Source organism: Ptychodera flava, chromosome 4, assembly GCF_041260155.1.
Source record: "Ptychodera flava strain L36383 chromosome 4, AS_Pfla_20210202, whole genome shotgun sequence".
NCBI lineage: Eukaryota > Metazoa > Hemichordata > Enteropneusta > Ptychoderidae > Ptychodera > Ptychodera flava.
In genome coordinates this window covers 24,047,188-24,072,470 of record NC_091931.1, presented here as the reverse complement: position 1 = coordinate 24,072,470, position 25,283 = coordinate 24,047,188, and the positions used below count along the sequence as shown (strand labels likewise).

Here is a 25,283-nt window from a genome sequence, read left to right as displayed (position 1 = left end):
TTTTAGTTTGTTTTCGACTCAAGTTTAGTAGCTATATATTCACAGGTATTACATGCAAGATTCAATGACAATGAACGCCTGAAACATGACAAAATTATGGAATTCTGGGACCAAACACGGAACGTCAAATAAGTACCGTAACCTTTTGATATTGCCATAGGCTTGTGACGATCAGGCTTGGTCTGGTTCTCTGCCCCATTTCTATTCCTTATGAGCAGTTGGCCAGCGGTTGAAATGGGGTAGGTAACCAGACTAAATCATGCTTTTGTAGGCAGGGAGCTTCCTGTTTAAGGTACATTGTGCCTCGGGACGGATTTTCGGACTCAAATTCTTACAGATTGTTTCGGTTCTACAACTACTTGGGGCTCATTTTAAAGCTCTTGGAGTGAAAAAATATCACCGTCATAGTTTTTTAAAAGTCAAATAATTTTGTTTTCCCATGAATTAGTGCGGCAATGGCCTTCCATTTTGGATGTTATATATCGGTAAATGTAAGGTAATTTTGTTTCCTTAGAACACAGTGACCCCTTATTTTATTCTTGACTTTGGAAGAATATCGTTGAAAGTTTAATAGAAAAGAAAGTTTGAACAAAAGTTTAAGTCTTTCACTTTTGAGGCACATACTACGTTACAAAAGCAAAGCAACTCATTGCGCAATCATGTGTGCCCACTTCAGTAATTACTTGCCCAGTCTTGCCTCCCACTAAAATGTTCACTAAGCTACACTCCCATCACAAAAGTCATGTACTCAAAGTTTATGAAGTTAAAATCATCACCATAAGTGAAAAAAATACTCGACAGTTTGCTCACATTTGGTTTGAATTGGTCCATTAAAGAAATAGTTAAACCAGAAAAAACAAGAAGGACAAAAGTAAATAAGGTCTGAAACTTTAGGTACTGGAGGTCAACTTTAGGAACATGCATAGCAGAGAAATGTTTCAACACAGTCCCTGTAAGTTTGAGCAGGTCTGCCAATATGTAACAGTTCATGAATAATGACAGGAAATAACTCATTGTGTAGGCTGTTTCAGTTACAGCCATCACTCCCACACATAGAAGGTACACTGCATACAAATGAGGTCATGCCTCATAATACCTCTCCCTTAGATGTTTAGGCTGTTTCAGAAGTACCACCTTTCCCACACATTTGCAGGATTTTCCCTATTTCTTAACTCATTTGCATATTTTTGACACTGACATGTTCATTTCAAACAAATTCACATCTCAACCCCTTTGTCTACCTATAAACCAAATACTAAGATGTTAGGTGCGGCGGTTTTAGAATTTTTGAAGTGAACGGACATACATCCACACGCACGCATGCATGCACGCACGCATGCCCACACACACGCATGCCCACACACACACATATACATACACACACATACATACATGTATACATACATACATACAAACATACATACATACATAAATACATACATGTGCAACTGATTCACCATATAAGCTCTTTTTGGTATATACACATATACCAAATATGAGCTAAAAATGAAATGTTCAAAAATGCTTATGTGATATGTACATGTGAAAAAAAAATCATTGAATCTCTTTGATGGAATTTACATAACAAATTTTGAAGAATTACAACAATTAAGGAATATAACAGCCTTTTCAACAAGAGATATAATAAAAAATACAGTATCTACTGATTTTACTATAATTTGAAGAAAGATGCAGAAGAACATCAGTACAGACCTGAAAAGGCAATTTGAACTTGATCATGACACAACAATTTTCACTAAGATGGAGAATCTGAAAATATTTCCGACCAAATCAGAATTTATGATTGCTACAAAAAAAATTAACATCTAAATAATACAAACCAACTTATGTATCAACAGACAATATGCATCCATTATCTCCTTATATGAATTCCTTAACATCTCAAGATTTCAGTAGGTTCTAAGTTGCTTTGAATGTAACAGGATAAAGAACTATTGCAGTGAGAAAATGCACAAATTTTAAAAATCTAATACAAAATACTACAACTGACACTAGGTATGATCAACATATAGTAGAGGTCCAGTAAATATGAGAGATTTGAAATACATGAAATACTTTTGCGGCATACTTTGCAGACGATTAACCTCTCATTTGTATATGTCCTGATCTGAACTTTTATACTTCTACTCAGAGTAAAACCCCTACCACACACTTTGCAAACAAATGGCTTTTCATTTGTATATGTCATAATCATTATATGTGAACTCTTAGATGTCTACTCCTTTGCAAAACCAATACAAAATACTTTGCAGATGAAAGGCTTTTCATTTGTAGGTGTCCTGATGTGACATTCAAATGTCCACTCCTTGTAAAACCCATACCATATAATTTTCAGACAAAAGGCTTTCCGTTTGTATGTGTCCTCATTTCCACTCAATGCAAAACCCTTTCCACTCACTTAGTATACAAATGGTTTTTGATTTGTATGTGTAATAATGTGATGTTTTAGATCTCCACTCCATTTGAAACCCTTACCACACACTTTGCAGATGAATGGCTTTTCGTTTGTATGAGTCCTTGTGTGTTCTTTCAGATATCTGCTAAGTGCAAAACCTTTACCACATAATTTGCAGACAAATGGCCTTTCATTTGTGTGTGTACTCATGTGAGCTTTTAGATTTCCACTTCTTTTAAAACCCTTACCACACACTTTGCAGACAAATGGCTTTTCATTTGTATGTGTCCTCATGTGATATTTGAGAGTTCCACTCCTTGCAAAACCCTTTCCACACACTTTGCAGACAAATGGCTTTTCCTTTGTGTGTGTCCTCATGTGAACTTTTAGATCTGCACTCTGTGCAAAACCCTTTCCACACACCTTGCATACAAATGGCTTTTCATTTGTGTGTGTCCTCATGTGATCTTTTAGATGTACACTCTGTGCAAAACCCTTTCCACACACTTTGCAGACAAATGGCTTTTCATTTGTGTGTGTCCTCATGTGAACTTTGAGATTTCCACTCCTTGCAAAACCCTTTCCACACACTTTGCAGACAAATGGCTTTTCATTTGTGTGTGTCCTCATGTGAACTTTGAGATTTCCACTCCTTGCAAAACCCTTTCCACACACTTTGCAGACAAATGGCTTTTCATTTGTGTGTGTCCTCATGTGAACTTTGAGATTTCCACTACTTGCAAAACCCTTTCCACACACTTTGCAGACAAATGGCTTTTCATTTGTGTGTGTCCTGATGTGAACTTTTAGATCTGCATTCCTTGCAAAACCCTTTCCACACACTTTGCAGACAAATGGCTTTTCATTTGTGTGTGTCCTCATGTGAACTTTTAGATCTGCACTCTGTGCAAAACCCTTTCCACACACTTTGCAGACAAATGGCTTTTCATTTGTGTGTGTCCTGATGTGAACTTTTAGATCTGCATTCCTTGCAAAACCCTTTCCACACACTTTGCAGACAAATGGCCTATCATTTGTGTGTGTCCTCATGTGAACTTTTAGATGTGCACTCTGTGCAAAACCCTTTCCACACACTTTGCAGACAAATGGCTTTTCCTTTGTGTGTGTCCTCATGTGAACTTTTAGATCTGCACTCTGTGCAAAACCCTTTCCACACACCTTGCATACAAATGGCTTTTCATTTGTGTGTGTCCTCATGTGATCTTTTAGATGTACACTCTGTGCAAAACCCTTTCCACACACTTTGCAGACAAATGGCTTTTCATTTGTGTGTGTCCTCATGTGAACTTTGAGATTTCCACTCCTTGCAAAACCCTTTCCACACACTTTGCAGACAAATGGCTTTTCATTTGTGTGTGTCCTCATGTGAACTTTGAGATTTCCACTCCTTGCAAAACCCTTTCCACACACTTTGCAGACAAATGGCTTTTCACTGGTATGTGTCTTGACGTGGCTTTTTATGGAGTTATTGCAGTTGAAGCGTTCATTGCATAGTTTGCATGTAAACTGCTGTTCATCAATATGAATCAGTGTATGGTGTTTCATGTCTTCATTCTGTGTAAAACTCTCACTACATTCTCCACAAATTAGTGGCCTTTCTTTTCCATTATTTCCCATCTGACATTGTTCATGTTCTAATTCTGTGTTTAAGTCTTGTAACAATCTTGGAAAAGAGATGTCGCATTTTAAGAAAGGTTGCTGTCTCACTCATGTTATCTGTACATTTCTTCTCTTGATGGTTGAGCCTGCTGAAAAGACCTCTGTGCAACTGGCGTCTTTGAATATTCTGAAAAACAATAATAAATGGAATACAATCATTATTGGCTTTGGACTGCCAAACAATTGGTCTGTAAGTTGTTTGAACAGTTTTGACTGTCTAGGGGTCTATTAAAAGTCAAAACAAGAACTCTTTTGTAACTGACACCATCAGCTTTTCTAGACGTTTGTTGTCAAAACAATCAACAGAAAATAAGTTAGTTGATGCTACATGCAATTGTGTTGACTTTTATTAGACCCCAAGACAGTGTAAACTGAAGAGTGAGGGCAGTTCAAACAATGTTAAGATTAATTGTTTAGCGGTTCAAAGCCAATAATGGTTGTAAGTTCTTATGTCAATGTGTTGGGAAAATTTGTGAATTTCATGTTCATTGCAGAATCCAAAATTCAAGGTTTACAGTTGTCACATATCACGAAGTACCGGTACATGTATCTTTGAACATGCTGCATTACATGGCTCGAGAACATTTTATAGGTTGCACGCAGTAATAGCTCCAGGGACAATCTAAGATTATCATACAAGGTCAGTAAAAGACATTTGTTCGTTTTAATCAAAGCCTTCACCATTAACAAAAGACAAAAGTTCAAATGTGTAAAATCTTAATGTCAGACAGGGAGTACCAGGGGTTTCATTAAGTTTTGAAGTAGGGGGCCAGAATGAAAATGTAGGCGGCTTGCAGCTGTCATAACCACAAAGCGGTCATCGTGGGGGAGGGTTCGGGGGGTGTTTCCCCTCCCGACCGAAGGCCGGAAACCCTGAAAAATTAGTTAAAATTCACATTTTACAGCTTACAGTCACTTGAATTTCTAGTATTTTCAGGAGAATTGTCAGCAGTGTTCCAGGGCAATTTGTGTTCATATCATAAAAGCCATTTTCCTGAGATATTAGGCCTAAATATGATAAATCATAATTAAAAATGATAAAATGTGGTAACGTTGACGATATTTTGAACAAAGAAAATTGAAGTCTTAGAACCTAAGAACCTCTTTGCTTTTCAGAGGTAAACTATAATAATTCACTTTTATTAATGATATAAATTTGATATTGTAGATGATATTATACAGTGTTATATCTAGACAGGGGATAGGGGATTCTCCCTCTGTTGAAATGTTGGCACCCCCAATTAATTTGTCAAGGGGGACCACTCCCCCCCAATGAAATGGTGCCAGTCACACCTTTGAGGTACAAGAAGAACACATGAACAGGTGAAATCCCCTAAAATTTACTGGTGAAAGGGGGAAATCCCCCTTTTTGATGCCACCCTGGATGAAACACTGATATTTCAGTGATATTTTCATTAGTGTATAATGTTTTGCTTAAAATTAAGAACCATGATGTTTGGTATGGAAATCTGTAGATGAAGAACTTTTATACCAATGGGGAGGTAAAAGATAATTTATATAACAATAATGATAAAAAACAAGTCATCGTTGATGACACAGTCCCCGCTTATCCATTTTGTTATAATCTTTTGTGTCTAGGAAGCTGTGGTCTAGGTCGCTTTGGAATGACATCAACGCAACGGTGGCATCAGGCTTGTGACTTGCATAATAAAGTTATCTGAGGAACATTCAATAAATGACTCATCTCTGCCGGTAATGACCACTGAAGGAACTTTTGATTACATCACACATAATGATGCCCTCACTGCCTCTAGTGTCATGACGGCACATACTAGACACATGGTTTGGTGGAATTTTCGAAATGGTATGGGATCGGGTATGTTGTTGTAATCAGCCATCAGCCATTTCGGATCATATAATGAAACAAATTAATGTGCACAAGAATGCAGCCATAGTATTTTATCTTCGTATCACGTTTGAACAAAATCAGTCCATCGAGGGACAGTGACCTATGTTGATGTTTCAAAGGCATAAAAAAATCACCACAAAATTGAAATCAAATGGCTGTCTATTGACCATATGGATCATAGCACAAAATTAGTAGACATGGATATGTATGCCATAGTACTTTATCTTTGTACCAGGTCTCAACAACATTGGTTAAGGAATATTTGCATATGATTAAGCATCAAAGACATGAAAAAATCCAAAAATGACCATCGGGCAGCAATATTGGAAAAAAATACCGTCAAGGACACTATGTGCTCACATTCGGTTTGAATTGGTCCATTCGAGAAATATTTAAACCAGGAAAAACAAGAATGACAAAAGCAAATAAGGTCTGCAACTTAGGTACTGGAGGTCATCTTTAGGAACATACATATCAGCTTCTATAGCAATGGGAGAAGCAGATCCTAAATACATAAGCAAATGTCAACAACAAAACATAGGGCCAAAGTCCCTGAAGCTACTATAGACATGGATACAAAATTAAGTATTTCCTGATTGTATGAAATTATCTCACTAAGGTCATCCTAGGGACCTGTAAACCAGATATTAAAACTTGTGTGACCAGCGGTTTTGAAAAAACAAGCGACTCAACAGTTGACAGAGCTCTGCTGTGTTATGTAGAGAACAACCTTTTGTAACACATGTATTGATGAAGAAGATGGACATCTTTGATAGCTCATTTCAGGATGGCCTGACCAAAAATGGAAAAACAAATTCCGTAAAAATACAGATTTGCATATTTCATTTCAGTTGGGTTATCCCTGTATACCAAATAACAAAGCTGTCTGACCAGTGGTTATGGAGAAGAAGATTTTTTACCAAAAACGCCTTTTTTGGTGCTAATTTGCATATTTTCAACAATATCAAAAATTAATAAAAAGAGTTTCTCAAAATCATATATTTTATCCACACAACAAATATCAAATAAGTAAGTACTGCAGTTCTCAAGATATTTGAGTGGACGGACACCTCACAAAAAGACATACATACATACATACATACATACATACATGCATACATACATACATACTGACAGTGCACGCCGGACAGATACCCATCCCAATAGCTTCTATAGACTATATTAGTCTATAGTAGCTAATAAACAAGAGTTAATTACATTCTAATTAAAGTAAACAAGACTTGCTTAAATCAAGATTTTCGTCATAAAAAACAGCATATCTGTCAGGTTATAAAGAATCTAAAGCTGGTTATCTTTTTATCAGTATTTTCATCCTATTAACCAAGCACATTTTAACTTTCAAATTAACATTGTAAGTAAGTTCTGTTGAATAAGTTGAGACTGTACGTACTCAGAGAAAGCACACTGAAGAGACAAATGTTTGAAACTTAAGAAGTTCAAGGTCATGAAAAGCATCATGTAACACTTTCATTGCACTGTTTACACAGATTGCATAATTGCTATAAATAGCACATGAGGAATCTTACAGCCAAGCTTTCCATAAAAACCCTATCACTTTGACCACTCTTTTAATTGATCACTCTATTTTTTCCTCAAAAAGTAATTTTATTTATCCTTACCTGGTTACCAAGTCAACCATAAATGGAAATTAGAACTTTCTCTATCTCTATTTATTGACCACCCTATCATGACAAACTATTTTGAACAATTTCTTTTAGATAACATACAAGACACAATAAATGACGGTTCAGAATATGTCAAAGTTGGGATTCAGGAAAGTTGCCTTTACATGTTTTAATCCTCCAAGATGGTAAGCATTTCACTATGAACTGTCAAAAAAGTTGAACTTTCTGATAATTCTACACTAAAATTATTTGGCTTTGATGATTTCCTAATTAATTCAATTTTTTAAAATCATATTAATTATTTTTTCTGGGTGAATTGATAGGGTTTATACAGTACAAGAATTACATACAATGTAAGTCAAATTTTGATCAAAAATGACAAAAAATTCCTTAAAAATACAGATTTGCATATTTCATCATGATTGGAACAAATCTAAGTTGGGTTGTCCTAGGGACCTGTATACCAAATAACAAAGCTGTCTGACCAGCGGTTATGAAGGAGAAGATTTTTTACCAAAAACGCCTTTTTGGCATTAATTTGCCTATTTTCAACAATATCAAAAAATTTAAAAAAAACAGTTTCTCAAAATCATATTTTTCATCTACACAACAAATATCAAATCAGTAAGTACTGCGGTTCTCAAGATATTTGAGTGGACGGACGCCTCACAAACGGACATACATACATACATACATACATACATACATACAGACTGACGACGGACGCCGGACGGATACCCATCCCAATAGCTTCTATAGACTATAGTCTATAGTAGCTAAAAACAGAGAAGGCTTGATAAAAAGAAAAGGTGGGAGTGGGCAAAAAATGCACAAGGGATCTGGTAAAAAAGTAATGCTACATCATTGATCTTCTAAACCAGTGTTTCAGCCAGCTTTTGCTTGCATGGGGACACAGTGACCCATAGTAGGTCTGAATGGGGGACAAATTAAATTTTTGGGGGACATGTAATGTATTTCAATAAAACAACACAGCACAGTGTCATTATGTGTCATTATGAGCTGGTACTATATTTGATGTTCAATAGGCAAGTTAGGTGAGTGCATTAACGGTAAGTATATATAGTAGGCCAATGGTGTTGTGCAAAATTGTGCCAACATGAAACTTGCAGTATCATTAAGTTACTGCTACCATGTGGTATCCACATAAACTGTAGGGCTCCCCCTAAGTCACCAAGATGATTAGCCAACTCATTAGCCAAATCAAAAATCTTGTAGCCCCTTTGACATATTTTAGGCAGTTTATGATCTCAAGTGTGGCAACAACTTTCTTGGTATTCAGGAGTCCTTCATTTTTCAAATCAAAATGTTTTGTATTTTACATTAAAGAAATATTTGATCAGTTTTTATTGCATTAATTATCTGTGTTTTTATGACATTAAAGTGATAGAAATATTTTTCATTTCTGGTGGTAAACTTTTACCACCAGAAATAAAATTAGGTGGCAATTCTAAAATCAGGTAGCAATGTGAAGTGTATATTACCAAAGATACAGAATATTTCTGTAGCATTCTGTCAGTGTTCACAGAATGACAACTTATACATTAAGCTACAAGCTCCTAATGTGGCAAATTTATGCAGTTTTTAAGTCATGATGAAAATTTGTGAGCCACACACATAAAAATTTTCCATGCAGAAGAAAGCATTGGGTAGCATAGTGGCAATGTAGATACAATTATTGTGGTGTTTAAGGCCCTGGTGTTGTGTCATAGTTGTGATCAAGGAGGCTCGATAGCGTCTTAAGCATAAGCATTTTTCTTGAGACAAAAATGGTTTGGCCAAACCCAAATCCTGTAAAACAATACACAATATTGATATTGTTCATTTAATTTCCCAATGTTTAGAGTAATTATTGTTTCAAAGATTATGATAACATTTAGCCCAGAAATATTTTCATTTATATTTTGATATCATCAAGAAATGTCTAGTGATGTTCACTATTATATCATTAAACTTTTGGAATCTGCAGAAATATTAAAATCATTCAGAATCACACCATTTCTTGTATAAGTTATAGCAGTTTGAAATATGCCAAATGGACAATTTTAATAGCTCTACTTTTGAATTGTTGCTTTGATGTTAAGTTACCATGCAAAATTGAAGCTCTCAAATGTGAGATTTGAAAATGAATATGCTTACTTCAAGTACTGTTGACAATTTCCCTTTGCCATGACTCTTAATAAAGTAGAATTTAAAACTGACAGTCAAGCTAAATGCCATTTAAATTGGAAGGCACCAGAAATTTCTTTTTAACATGCGATTGTACCTATTGGCCCTCCCTAGGTGGTTTCTTTTGAACCATAATTGTGTACTTAAAGGGTCTTCATTCATGACATCACGTGAAATGACCCAGATTTGACCTTTCAGAAAACTCAGTTTTTCTCCTTTTCACTTGTACAATGACTCTGTTTGTGAAAGTTTCCTTAGAAATTATGGTTTTTACTATCAAACTGAGTAGCTGCAGGCCAAATTTTGATGCAAGCAATGTAGGTAAAACTTGAACTCAAGGACGACCGGTACGCGGCACTATGCAGAACCAAGCCTCAGTGTATTCATGGACGTTGTGCGTCCGTGATGTATTGTAGTATCGAACAGCAACAATGTTTGTTTTACGTACCAGGGAATTTGTAACTTTGTAGAAAGGAGAGTAAACTGTTTCAATACATTGCAACTTTGTAGGAAGGAGGGTAAACTATTTCAACATCTTACAACATTTTATTGTTAGCCGTAGTTTTCTGTCCAGGAGGCACTGTCTAAAAATTCAATAGCCACTAAAATATGGCCTACTCAGATTGCGTCATGGTGACCACAACGGTTATTTTATCGGGACAAAACAAAAAAAATTGCGTCAAATGTCGCAATGCCGCACGCTGGCTGAAACACTGTAAACCCTACCCCCTCCTGCATATCAAATGGTCCACCCCTTGGTATTACATAAGACCAAATGACAGGAAGTACATTTACAACCTTGGAGATTTTTAATTAATGCCATGAGTGTTATCATTCTAATGTGAACAGCACTTAAGTTAGTTACAGATAGTGAAATGCCTTCCACTGTGGGTGGTGATTACAACATCTGGAATTATCCTGGATCCAAATTTCTCATCAGTTTTTGTATGTCTTACATAGAAAAGTTGCAAAAATTGGTCCAAAATGAAACATAGGGCCAAAGTCCCTGAAGCTACTATAGACATGGATACAAAATTAAGTATTTCCTGACTGTATGAAATTATCTCACAAAGGTCATCCTAGGGACCTGTAAACCAAATATTAAAGCTGTCTGACCAGTGTTTTTAAAAAACAAGTGACTCAACAGTTGACAGAGCTCTGCTGTGTTATGTAGAGAATAACCTTTGGTGACACATGTATTGATGAAGAAGGTGGAAATCTTTGATAGCTCATTTCAGGATGGCCTGACCAAAAATAGAAAAAAAAATTCCGTAAAAATACAGATTTGCATATTTCATCACAATTTTAACAAATCTAAGTTGGGTTATCCCTAGGGACCTGTATACCAAATAACAAAGCTGTCTGACCAGTGGTTATGAAGAAGATTTTTTACCAAAAACGCCTTTTTTGGTGCTAATTTGCATATTTTCAACAATATCAAAAATTAATAAAAACAGTTTCTCAAAATCATATATTTTATCCACACAACAAATATCAAATCAGTAAGTACTGCAGTTCTCAAGATATTTGAGTGGACGGACGCCTCACAAACGGACATACATGTACATACATACATACATACATACATACATACATACATACATACATACATACATACATACATACATACATACATACATACACACATACACATACTGACAGTGCACACCAGACAGATACCCATCCCAATAGCTTCTATAGACTATATTAGTCTATAGTAGCTAATAAACGAGAGTTAATTACATTCTAATTAAAGTAAACAAGACTTGCTAAAATCAAGATTTTCGTCATAAAAAAACAGCATATCTGTCAGGTTATAAAGAATCTAAAGCTGGTTATCTTTTTATCAGTATTTTCATCCTATTAACCAAGCACATTTTAACTTTCAAATTAACATTGTAAGTAAGTTCTGTTGAATAAGTTGAGACTGTACGTACTCAGAGAAAGCACACTGAAGAGACAAATGTTTGAAACTTAAGAAGTTCAAGGTCATCAAAAGCATCATGTAACACTTTCATTGCACTGTTTACACAGATTGCATAATTGCTATAAATAGCACAAGGAATCTTACAGCCCAGCTTTACCATAAAAACCCTATCACTTTGACCACTCTTTTAATTGACCACTCTATTTTTTCCCCCCAAAAGTAATTTTATTTTATCCTTACCAAGTCAACCATAAATGGAAATTAGAACTTTCTCTATCTCTATTTATTTGACCACCCTATCATGACAAACTATTCTGAGCAATTTCTTTTAGATAACATACAGGGCGCAATAAATGATGGTTCAGAATATGTCAAAGTTGGGATTCAGGAAAGTTGCCTTGACATGTTTTAATCCTCAAAGATGGTAAGCATTTCACAATGAACTGTCAAAAAAAGTTAAATTTTCTGATAATTCTACACTAAAATCATTTTGGCTTTGATGATTTCCTAATTAATTCAATTATTTAAAATCATATTTATTATTTTTTACTGGGTGAATCGATAGGGTTTATACAGTACAAGAATTACACACAATGTAAGTCAAATTTTGATCAAAAATGACAAAAAAATCCTTAAAAATACAGATTTGCATATTTCATCACAATTTTAACAAATCTGAGTTGGGTTATCCCTAGGGACCTGTATACCAAATAACAAAGCTGTCTGCCCAGCGGTTATGAAGAAGAAGATTTTTTACCAAAAACGCCTTTTTTGGCATTAATTTGCCTATTTTCAACAATGTCAAAAAATTGAAAAAAGTAATTTCTCCAAATCGTATTTTTAATCTACACAACAAATATCAAATCAGTAAGTACTGCGGTTCTCAAGATATTTGAGTGGACGGACGCCTCACAAACGGACATACATACATACATACATACATACATACATACATACATACATACAGACTGACGCCGGACGGATACCCATCCAAATAGCTTCTATAGACTACAATGTATAGTCTATAGTAGCTAAAAAAATCACCTCAGCTTTGTTTTCTGGATCAAATTTTCCTACAAATTGGTATCAAATATGACAAAATTATGTTCACAGCCTTCAAAATTGTCTCACAACATACCCTGGGTTAGTATAGGTCATTTAAGGTCACAAACTGAGAAAAGTACCTAAAATATACAAATTTTGGGGTTTCCCAACACTTTGAGCAGAAAATTTATCTAATAACATCTTTCGGGACTTTATACCAAATTACAAAGCTATCAAACAAGGGACTTTATACCAAATTACAAAGCTATCAAAGCAGTAATGTTGAGATAAAGTTTTCTTGACCAAAAATGACAATATTGTCTTAAAAATACAATTTCTTATATTTCAGGACAATTTCCACATATCTAACTATTGTCATCTCTGTATGTCTGTGTACGAAATATGAAAGCTGTCTGTCCAGGGGTTTTAAAAGGAATCACTGTCTAAGATTTTTTGACCAAAAATGACAAAATTGCACAAAAATAGTAATTTTCCCAATTTTGTCATAATTTCCACAAATTAAAAGACTAACACCCTTGCAAAGAGACAACCCAAATTTGAGAGCGATTGGGCCAGGGTTTCAGAGAAGAAGAATTTTTACTGAAAATGAGAAAAATCACAAAAAATTCAGCAAAAATACAAAATTAAGGATATCTTCACAATATTCATAAAACTGTATAAGGTTAATCTAAGGTACTTGCACACAAATTTTCAAAGCAATCAAAAAAGCGGTTCTTGAGTTATTAATTCTTAACCATTTTCACATTTTGTAAGCTCATTTGCATAATTTTGGCAATGCAGACTTCATTTGAACAAAATCCCATCTATAGCCCAGGATGCATCCACACACCAAATACCAAGCTGAAACGTGCAGCGGTTTGCGTGTTTTTGATGTTGACGGACATACTGTACATACATACATACATACATACACACATGCATACAGACGCCATCGACTTCAGCCTATACGATAAACTCACATTGGTAAAACCAAATGTGAGCTAAAAATGACAATCTGGCAGCCATATTGGAACATGTCACGAAGTACATTGACATGTATGCCATAGTGCTTGATCTTTGTGCCAAGTTTGGACAAAATGGGTGCAATGACCTTTGAATTACGCTTCAAAGACATGCAAAATTCCAACAAAATGGCAGTTCTGCAGCCATATTGGATCCTATTGCAAGGTTAATTGATACATGCATATGCATGCCATAGTACGTGCTTTGCCTTTGTGCCAAGTTTGAACAAAATCGGTTCAAGGATGTTTGAGTTACGGTTCAAAGACATGAAAAAATCGCAAAAAAATGGCCGCCTGTCAGCCATATTGGATCATATCACGAAATAAAATTGGTGTTCATATGAAGGGCACAATGTTTTGCTTTTGTGCCAAATTTCAACAGAATCGGTTCGAGGATGTCTGAGTTATGGTCCAAAGACATGAAAAATCGCAATCACGCCCATATTGGATCGTATCGCAATATACTTCGACATGCGTTGTTAGGCCAGTGTTACGCCTTTGTGCCAAGTTTGAACAGAATCGGTTCAAGGATGTTTGAGTTATGGTTCAAAGACACGAAAAATCGCAAACAAAATGGCCGCCTTGCGACCGAATTGGATCGTATCGCAAAATAATTTAACATGCACATGTAGGCCATAGTGTTATGCCTTTGTGCCAAATTTGAACAGAATCTGTTTACGGATGTCTGAGTTATGGTCCAAAGACATGAAAAATCACAACAAAATGGCCGCCTCGCGCCCATATTGGATCGTATGGCAAAATTATTTGACATGGATATGAAAGCAATAGTGTTATGCCTTTGTGCCAAGTTTGAACAGAATCTGCTCAAGGATGTCTGAGTTATGGTCCAAAGACGTGCAAAATCGCAACAAAATGGCCGCCTCGAGGCCAAATTCGATCGTATCACAATATAAATCGACGTGCATCAGTAGGTCATAGTGCTATGCCTTTGTGCCTAGTTTGAACAAAATTGGTTCAGCAGTGTCTGAGAAACTGTTGATGACGGACGGATGGACGGACGGACGGACACACAGACGGGACCCAATCTATAAGTCCCCGCCGGACTTCGTCCGCGGGGACTAATGACAACCATTACCATATTTCGCATATAGAAACACACCCTGAAGGTTATTTGACTATATGGGTATGCAAAGTTAGAACCTTGATATAGGATATGAAAATTAGTACGTTCAGAAGCTCACATTTGGATTTAACCTGACGATCGCTTTTGAAGTGAATTTAGAGGTCTGATCGTATTTTAACCACTCTGGGCGACGTTCTTATTGGCGCCGATAGACCGAAAAGCACTATATATCATACGTCCAGCTGGTTATATACCTTAACATTTAGGCATAGCAACGCACTTCCTCTTACTAAAATTCGAACTATAATCGGGAAGTTTTTTCGTGAGAATAAAATCAGGTCATTGCCTTCGAAAACATATTAAATCCACATAATTATCCTTCTCTTGTTTCTTGCTCCATTTCCAAACCGAAGATCGTACAGAGAAGCTTGACCTTGCGGTCGCTTCCGTCTTCATTTGTTCATGGACCATTTTGAATTGAGCTAACAATGGCCGACAGGTGAAGTACGCACGTTTTCATTGGCGTATATAAAGGTCACCACATAGGAATCAACAATTCAGGTAGCCAATAGAATCATCCGTTGCAATTTCTATTTTTATTGAGGCAGTATACGCCAGACCGTGCTACATCGTAGTACAAGGTGAACGTAGTAGTCACTCGTCTTCTAAATTTTGTTTCATATAAAGCTGTTGAAAAGTTTGATTACACAGCTTGAGAAACTTGTCTGCATCATTTCAGACGGTAAAAAATATTTTAGCGATGAAAGAGTTCAAATTTTCCGAAAAAGTAGCCGGCGAAATCGTAACAGTAACCGATCAATTTCGCCGGCTGCCAGCTCTTAATGAAACCCCTGAGTACAATGTAAAAGTTTGGATAGACGACTGAATAATTCTGTCATGTAAACACAATATGTTGCAGCTTGTGATTATGGGTGAAATTTAGTGATAAACAAGGAATTTAGCGGTCACTCCACTGTATTATGTACATGTAGAGAATAATTTTTGTCCTTTGTTGATGATAGCTCAGTTCAGGATGGCCTGACCCAAAATGGCACAAATAACTGCAAAATACACAATTGAAGATTTTCATCATAATTTGCCTAGGAACATGTCTACAAAATATCAAAGATATCAGATGAGTATTTTTGTGAAACAAATTCTTTTACCAAAAATGGCAAAATCTGCCCCACAAATACAACATGGGGCCCGGGGACACCGATGTCCTTTGTACATCCTTAGAGTTTATTATTTGCCATAAATGTGAGGTTTGTCCAAAAGTCAAATTGTTTGGACATAAATGAAAGTTATTTGAACTGGTTGGTTACTGCTCCAGCATAAGTTCAAGTGTAAAATCTAAGTATCAACAGCTTTGATATGTGTGATAGTGAATTAAGACATGGGACTCAATAGTATCAACAATATCTAAAACAGGAGATGGTGAACTTATATAATGCAGAAAGGGTGAAATATTTAGCAACAAACGATTGTACCATAATGGACAATGGCTAATCTAAACCAAATTACTTATACTGGATTGTTGGCATTGATTACACATGTATCTATTGTCCATCAAATAGAAAATAAATTTGGGCCATTGACTAAAAAACATTTGCTTGTTACACTCACCACATGTACTTAGTATTTGGAGTGTACACCTATCTACAGTACATGTTCAATGAAAAAAAGTTTGGAGACTGTAAGTCAACCGTGCATCTTAATATATAAATAAGCTTACCCTCAAGAGTGTATAGGCGAAAACCAAATTTAATTTTGAATTACGTAATGCAGGGAAGGACATGCAATATGGTGAAAAGCAAACTAAATATCATAAAAACTGAATATAAAATGATATGGAAATATTGTCTGACAGTCCCAAGTATCTGGTGTGTGTCAAGAGACAAATATTAAAATTGGACAGCATCATTTTGACCACAGTTTCTCTGACTAGCTTGTTTTCTTCTGATTTTCTGAAACAGTGATAGGTACAAAATATTTATAATATCCTGCTATCACAATAGAAATACAACATAGCTTGCATTTTGTTCGCAGTAGAACTGAGTTTTACATGTAAGATAACTTTATCGTAAACTGTAAATTTTGGCTTCGGGCAGCTCAAACGTCACAATACTTAAAATATATTGATATCATACGGAGTGACTTGCATGTACTATGCAGTAGATGTATTCATAGTATGAGAGTCTACTACATTCAAGCATAGTGATGTTGACAATCACATGCATGCTAGTGCACAATTTCAAGTAGCCAAAAGGAAATTCTGATGGTCTTTTAGAGGAAATATAGGTAACAACAGTGAAACAAACAACATTACTCTTGGTGACCATGCTAAAGTGCAATCTTGGATCATGTATGATCATGCCATGTTGGATCATGCCATGAGTTTGAAATGAGTCTACTTCCTAAGTAAATGGATCAACATACAAGCACACACTGTCTTTAGCGATCGAAGTCAACAATGATGTCAAAATCAACACACAACTGAGGAAATCAACCAAAATAAGCAACAGAAAATTCAAAAGTTATCGCTATGTCTAAGGGACAGCATATCCTCAACAGCAAAACGACGCTCACTAGTTATATGCACATGGGTATACTAAGTGTGGCCTCGCTCTGACCAAGCTTTATACTACAGGCCGGTGGATTGCCTTCCTCGGTAGAATTACAGGTTTGCTGTCAAAGAAATCAATTTGCCGGTACTGGGTGAGTAACGCGTATGGAGGCCATCATTCTTCAGTCGATCCAAGGAGCCTTTTGTGCCAAAAATACGCGACAGCGATGAAAGTACCATCACTGTCAACTTAATATTTACGAGACATCATCAAATACACGCTAAAATGCTTAAAACATAAAAAAATTGGACCAGACTGAGAAACAAGATGGTGTCAGTTTTGATTCTTCATTCACATTTAGTACTTGCAAAACAACGCTTACTTGTTATATGCGCATGCACTTACTAAGCGTGGCCTTGACCTACTATGGGCCAGTGGATTGTCTTCCTCGGTAATAGATTTGCTGGTACCCGGTGATTATCGCCTATGTGGCCATCATTTTTCAGTCAATCGAAGGTGCCTTTCATACCAAAAAATTCACGACGGCGGCAAAAGTAACATCACTATCAAATGAAACATATTCAAATACATACTGCAACGTTTACAGCGTAAAAAATCTGACCAGACTGAGAAACAAGATGGCATCTGTTTCGATTCTTCAACTCAGATTTTGTTCTTCAGTTGTGCGCATGCACAGACAGTAGCTTTAGCAAAATTGACTAAAAATCAACTAAATATAAAGTAAAAATGGATAAAAGTATTATTAAAAAATAATACAAGGCATGCATCACCAAACTTTGAACATTTCTGACAGCATTTCAACTATACGAACACCCATGTCAAACATCAAAATGATCAAGTCAGTGGTTTTGAGGACAAATTGAAAATACTGATTTCCAAAAAAAACTAAAAAAGTGACTTTAAAATGATTCAATCAAAAAAAAGCAAAAAGGCCTTTTGAGATATTTGCCCAAGTGACCATCAGACCAAATTTCAGAAAAAGTTACTGAAGCGTTTCTGAGATACCTCTGTCCATGGCAATTTTACGGCACACTGTATACAGCATACGCCACGCCACTAGTTTAGACCCCCACAGGGTTCAAATGACTAAAATTGCAGATTTCGTCATAATTTCAAAATATCACATTGATAGACAGACATACATAGAGCTATAGACAGACAGACAGAAAGACATGTATACATACATACATACATACATGTATACATACATACATACATACAGACGCATCAATCTACGGTAATAACTTGTGAGCTCTTTTCGGTATATGTACATATGGCACAAGACATCTAATTAAATTCCCATAGGCCACCACAGTAGCGTTGAGCTCAATTTTCCTATTTTAAAACATTCAGCGGCACAAATCCTCTTAAGAGGTGTTAGGTCAATGTCAGCTTGACTACTGGTGAATTTGTGGCATTGTGCCAATATACCAAATTTAAGCTAACAATAAATATATAACATGACCATACAACCACTTCATATATTATTATTATTTGATGTAGAAAATCATAACTTACATCCTTACTTATCTAATTGGATGTTGAAATTGAATTTAGCTACACATTGCTTCCACACTGACAGGTAGAAGGTATACTATGCAACACGGGAAGAGACCGTAAGAAAAAACTTCATATCATTTTCAAATCTGTGACCCAAGTTTTTCGATATCGATAGCCGCCTACACGGCAAAAGTTTGAAAGCGGAGACGAAACAGCACGGCAAAAGTCACACAATGTACATAAAAGTACGGTCAGAACGCAAGGGTCACGCTTACGAATATGATGGATCAGTCAATTACTAAATAGTTTGAAGACAATGGAAACATGGATGCCGAAACGTCTCGGGTTGCGGAGCCGAAGTGACTTGGGGCCGGAAATTGAGAGGCCGAAACGACTTGGTGCCGAAACGACCAGTTACCGTGTGCTCTTCATGGTGAACACACGGTTCTATCTAAGGGATGGACCATTTGATATCCTGGGGGGGGGGATTGGAAGATTGGTGGAGAGCCATTATTTTTTTTTCCCACCTGCTTCACCATGAATTATTTTTTTTCTACATGGCATATGCTGGCAACTTTTTTTTCACTTTCCTTCTTCGAGAGATATTTTTTTTTACCAAATTTCGGTGCAATGTTTGTTTGCTTGGTATTTCACACCCAGTAACAAGATGCTGTTCTATCGCACACAGACTATATTCAAGAAACTAAATAAAGATATGTAAATACATGTACATTTTTGATTCACTTTACAAAAATATCAGTTTATAGATCTTATTTATACCATGGGTAACACACTGAAAATACAAATCAAACAACCTGATTACTGAGTTCTACATTAAGCATTAACAAACTTACAGTGAAAACTTTTCTGAGAACATCACTGGTGTCATCAGAAGAGATGATGGTATCCTACATATATTTGTAAAATCATGAACATTTATGGCAGCAGTGTTCTCCCAAGGATTTTGTTAAAAGAGGGCGAAGACGTGGTGCGAGGGGGAGGTCAGGAGGGGGGTGTCCCCCCTCCTGCCATTGGAGCTTTTGAAAAACAGAGATTAAAATAGTGTTATTTGGTGGCACTTGGGGAGTATTTTTTCAGATTTTTTTCATATAAAAAAGCTCAAAGGAAAAGAAATCTGAGACAGTGTTCCATAACTTTTATTCCAGTTCACTGATTTCAATGAAGATTATATTTTTTGAAAACGAAAAGATAGCGACAGACATACATTTATTCATCGATGTCAAAATTATCACCATAACACTTACGCTTATGTGTTCTCAGCCTGATACACGTACACGTCCGACCGAGTCTAACAATAGGTCGTTTTGCTTTGGGAAGAAATACACAAGCGAAATTCTAACCTTCTATAAAAACTTCAGAGTACTCTGCTGTCCTTGGTTACCCTCAAGTTCCTAGGCATGTTATACAGCTAAGTCGGTTACCTAATGCACGGCCCCTATGGAGGGACTGACCGTGGCTAATGTTACGGCCTGTGCCATGCAAATATGGCTGCCATCAATCACCGTCCCTCCATCCACAAGGAGGAGGGACGGTGCATCAATGAATGAGTTGCACATGGGCTTATGATCTCGGATGACATCACAAACTCGCGAGATTTGCAAGATCGATGAGAATTACGTTTGCAGCCTGCAGGATCGACGCTCACGCTTGCATTTTACTTGTAAATCACTGTCAACTTTTTTTCCCCCGTACATTTTATTGTTTTATTTTTCAAAAAAATAAATCTTTTTCATTTCTGGCAAGGGGCGCTCGGAATTTACAAGAGGGCGCCACGCCCCTGTTACCTTATTCAGGGAGAACACTGTCCAGGCATAAACTTGTGCTTGAAAAAAATATGTCATTGTCTGACAAGTGTCCTGGTTTGAGTGATATTAGCAAGTTGAACAGTCCACTTGACTGACTGAGTCCACTTGACCCAGTTCATGGCAGGCTGTCTCTCTTCTTGTGGTATTTTGACAAAATCCATACATTCAGATTTACACATTTCTGGAAAACACTGGTGAGCAATTTCAATTTCAGCATACTTCCTCTAATCAGAAGGTCATGTATACTGTACAATTGTTCATATTCAGTTATTGTTCCTCAAGCTTGAAATGGTTTATGCTTTATAAAACTCCAGAGCTACTGCTTGATTTTTATTGATGCTGCAGTGTGCATCGAACAATTGCCAAGATTTTTTTTTTCCGAGTCGCAATGGTACATAATTGTTTTTCCATCAGCCACAGTCCACTTAAAGCCATTTTTTTGGCATCTTTTTTTTCCCCAAATCTTCCAAGCCCCCCCCAGGATATCAAATGGTCCACCCCTTAAATGATTATAATTTGACACCCACAGTCCCACACGAGTTGCGAATTGTAACTGAGGTCCGTCTGACCGAATACTTGCCCACTGAACGAACATTCTCAATGTGCCGAAAAATTGAAAGGTGCTTACAATAGTACGGGAGCGGGCTATTGTTTTTGTATCGTTTATATACCGTCAATCAGAGAAGTACATGTATGTCATATAAAGTATTTGTGCAGGACTTAGCCCTGCGTACGATGCTGTGTGTTCCGCTACAGGTAATCGCCCCGCTCACCACATGTGGTGAGCGGGGCGATTAGCTGTAGCGGAACACACAGCATCGTACTCAGGGCTATGCAGGACTGTGCCTCACTGCATGCAGTTTCGTAGCCCCGCAACTCCCCTTTGTGTTGGGGAGGCCCCACCTCCCCACACAAAAATCTTCAAGGGGAGTTGTGGGACTACGAAACCGCAGCAAGGGTGTGCATAGCCCAGCGCCCGAACCTAGCCCTACGTTCGCGTTCCGTGCTGTGTGTTCCCGGCGTTATACGGCCTCGCGGTGGGAGGCCGTATAACGCCGGGAACACACAGCAGCGCCCAAACCATACATGTATACATATTTACCTGTTATTCACAAATGGTATGGTCACCGTATCTGTTTTAGTCGTGGCGTATCGAAAATGTAATTCTTCAGAGGGTCTCTCTTTGTTAAGGATCTTCTGAAATCCTTAAAGCGAGTCTTCAAAATTAAAATCTTTTGGTGCTCCGAACTGCTGTTTACAGTCATGTTCCGCCATCTTGCAAACTTGTTTTTACCCACAGTGCACCGTAACCTCGCTAATGCGCCTCGAAAGTGAAGGACTTGAACCTTGCTCAAACTTTGTTCGGTGAAACTTTTAACCATTCTCTCGTCAGACCAAGAACAAAGATCAGGAGTCACCGTGCAAAGTTTGATACGAGAGAAACAATTTTAATATCTAACATTTACTGGTATTTGAAATTCAAAATTGCCGCCATCTCTATGTTAAGGAAGCCGTCATTATTTGTGGCCTGGGGGGTCGGAGGAATTGCTTTAGAAACTCCAAAATTTTGAGTACCCCCCTGCCAACCGTGACGTGTTTGAGTGACCCCCCCAAAATGGATTGCTGCTGCGACAGGCCCTGTACAGACCCTGATTAAACCCTGTGGTAGGCCTACAGGTATGTGTTGGAAAGAGGTTCCATTGCTGTGACAGGGGCTGATGTACAGGTCTGTATCCAGTGTTCTGATGACATGCAATGTTCTCCGTAGGATTTTTTTACAAGAGGGTGAAGATGTGGTGCGAAAACACCACAAGCGACCGCGCAAGCGGTCGCAGGGGGGGGGGGGGTGGTCCTGCCGTTTGAGCTTTTGAAAAATAGAGAATAAAATGGTGTTATTTGGTGGCACTTGGGGAGTATTTTTTTCAGATTTTTTTCGTATAAAAAACTCAAAGGAACAGAAATCTGAGACAGTATTCCAAAACTTATATTCCAGTTCACTGATTTCAATGAAGATTACATTTTTTGAAAACGAAAAAAAAGCAACAGACATACATTTATTCACATTATTATTTCTTATTATTTTCCTGCAATAAATATGGGTTTATTTCAAGGCATTCCCACTGGTTTTAAACTTTATAGAATCAGAATTAGCTTGCTTTACACATCTTCCCCTATCGGTAACCTATGTCAATGTAGAATATAGAAAGCAGACGTTTCTCATGAATGATCAGGCAAGTATATCAATAATACTTAAAAGGAATTACTGAAAAATGTATATACGTACTCAGTGCTAGCCTCTAACATAAGGCTTGCCACGTCGAATAGCTGATAATTCTCGTCTGAAGATCACAATAACGTGAAACACATAGTGTAATGAGATTTTAGTTTCTGCTTTAAACCACCTGTATTATGATATATATATATATATATATATATATATATATATATATATATATATATATATATATATATATATATGTGTGTGTGTGTGTGTGTGTGTGTGTGTGTGTGTGTGTATGTGTGTGTGGTGTGTACGTGTGTGTACGTGTACATATACCGCGTATGACATACATATCTCAAGCATACATATTGCTGTTCTCTGCTATTATTGTTGTATTAATTCATAACTTCACTAAATGCTTCAGTACATATCAACAAAATTGAGTAGCGCCCCTTCTTGTTCTCCACTTTTGAGCAACCCCCTTGTAGCTTTCAATTTTTTGAGTGACCCGCTCAGATTCCTCCAACCCCCAAGCCATAAATAATGACGGCTCCCTAACTTTAGGGGGGGGGACAAATTTTCGATTTTCAAAAATCTGAGAGGGTGAAAATTGTCTTTACACTCCAAGAGCTTTAAAATGAGCCTCCACATGGGGTAGATCAGTGAAGAATTGTAAAAGTTTGAGAGTCCGAGTGTATGTTCCCCGAGGCGAATTCTTGTACCCCTCGTTTTTTGCTCACGTGTGAACACGTGAGCATATGTCGCAGCGATGTCTGTCTGTCTGTCTGTCTGTCTGTCTGTCTGTGTGTCTGTCTGTCTGTGGGTCCATTTTCTCAAAAACGGCTGAACGTATTTCAGTCAAATTTGGTAGACATCTTCAGAATTCAAATGGCTAGAACTGAAAAGGTTTTGGTGGGCGTGGCTTGGATATTAATGAAGTTATGAAAGTTTTAATTTTTCTGTTACGCCGCGTATGACAAGTGAAAACAATCGACTGTTTGAGGGCGCTGTGAAAAGTGCTTGTCCAGGTTGGCTACAGCTGGATAGCTCTGGTTTCAACACGGTCCCTCCGTGTTTCAACCTCGTATTGAACATTAAAAATATGATATTTTATTACTCATTCAACTCACTATTCAAGATAAAATATCGTTTAGCAAATTAGCTTTATCCTTGGTAATTGATTGTTTCCCTCGCTGCTCGATCGCCAGAAATGAGTACATACGTTCTCGCTAGCCCTGCGTACGTACGCAGTGTACGCTGTGCATTCCCTGTGTGCGTTCCTAACACACAGCGTACACTGCGTACGTACGAAGGGCTAGCAAGAGAGTTGCCGACATCGACGGTTATTTACGAAAAAAGAATAAAAGACTGGCATTTTTGGAAGCGATCGAGTAGCTGAGGTAGGCAGGGATACGACTTGGGCCCAAGAACGCTGAATTTCGGCAGTAATTTGGCTTTTTACGTCAAGTCCAAAAATGGATTTGAAGTCACCAACTCTACGTACGGGTCTTTGCAGGGCTGTGGTGAGCGGGGCTATTAGCTGTAGCGGAACACACAGCATCGTACGCAGGGCTAATACGTTCTCTACCTAGCCTCATGGCATGGAAGTGCTGATGAATAATAACTTTGGGTCAAAGGTATTGAAGTGTCCAATCAGGTTCGTGCACAGAGTCCAAGGCCATGACCTACTTCATGTACTTCTGCACTGTTTTGATTTTGCTTCGCCATGAAACGTATTCGTCATTGTCCATAGAAGTATGTTTGCTCTCCTTTGAGGTTGTTTGTGAAACAAATTCCGGGATAGGCCTTGGAATGCATACGATCGGCATCGCGGCAGTGCATGTAGTTAGCCCTACGAGTATGGCGAGAGTGTCCGGCTTTGGCTACGCCGCCTCCCACCTCCGGTAGGCGGCGTAGCCCCCGGCGTAGCCAAAGCCGGACACTGTCGCCATACTCGTAGGGCTATGCATGTAGCGTACCATGCTTGTGTAACTGCCGAGCTCAACGTGCATTCACGGTTGATACTCGTGTACAATCATGATGTGTTCAATTCTGATGAAGATTCATGTCTTACTTTTGCAGTCTTTTTTCCGTACGATAATCCCGACAATACGTGTTACTGTTAGACGAGGTGGCCATTTTATGATAAGTTTCAATACTGCACAGCTACATAGCGTCACTATCGTGTGATCGAGGTACAGCGTTGTTGAACGGGATACAGAAACTCTGCAGAGGGAGAAACGATCGTTGACATGAACAGTCAATGTACTTC

At 37.5% G+C, this 25,283-nt stretch overlaps 1 protein-coding gene across 2 annotated transcripts; it reads right to left on the bottom strand.

The window, feature by feature from the left end:
• Positions 1-22,061, bottom strand: LOC139131238 (zinc finger protein 227-like). 2 transcript variants are annotated; one of them, XM_070697218.1, is made up of 3 exons: positions 21,893-22,061; positions 17,849-18,006; positions 1-4,223 (listed from the first exon to the last, which is right to left on the bottom strand). In XM_070697218.1, exon 3 carries the CDS (start codon positions 4,052-4,054, stop codon positions 2,420-2,422), a length of 1,635 nt encoding a protein of 544 aa, XP_070553319.1. In that variant the 5' UTR covers positions 4,055-4,223; positions 17,849-18,006; positions 21,893-22,061; the 3' UTR covers positions 1-2,419. The 2 variants fall into 2 exon arrangements, with proteins under 2 accessions (XP_070553319.1, XP_070553318.1); XM_070697217.1 differs by lacking the exon at positions 17,849-18,006.
• Between the last annotated feature and the right edge of the window lie 3,222 nt (positions 22,062-25,283).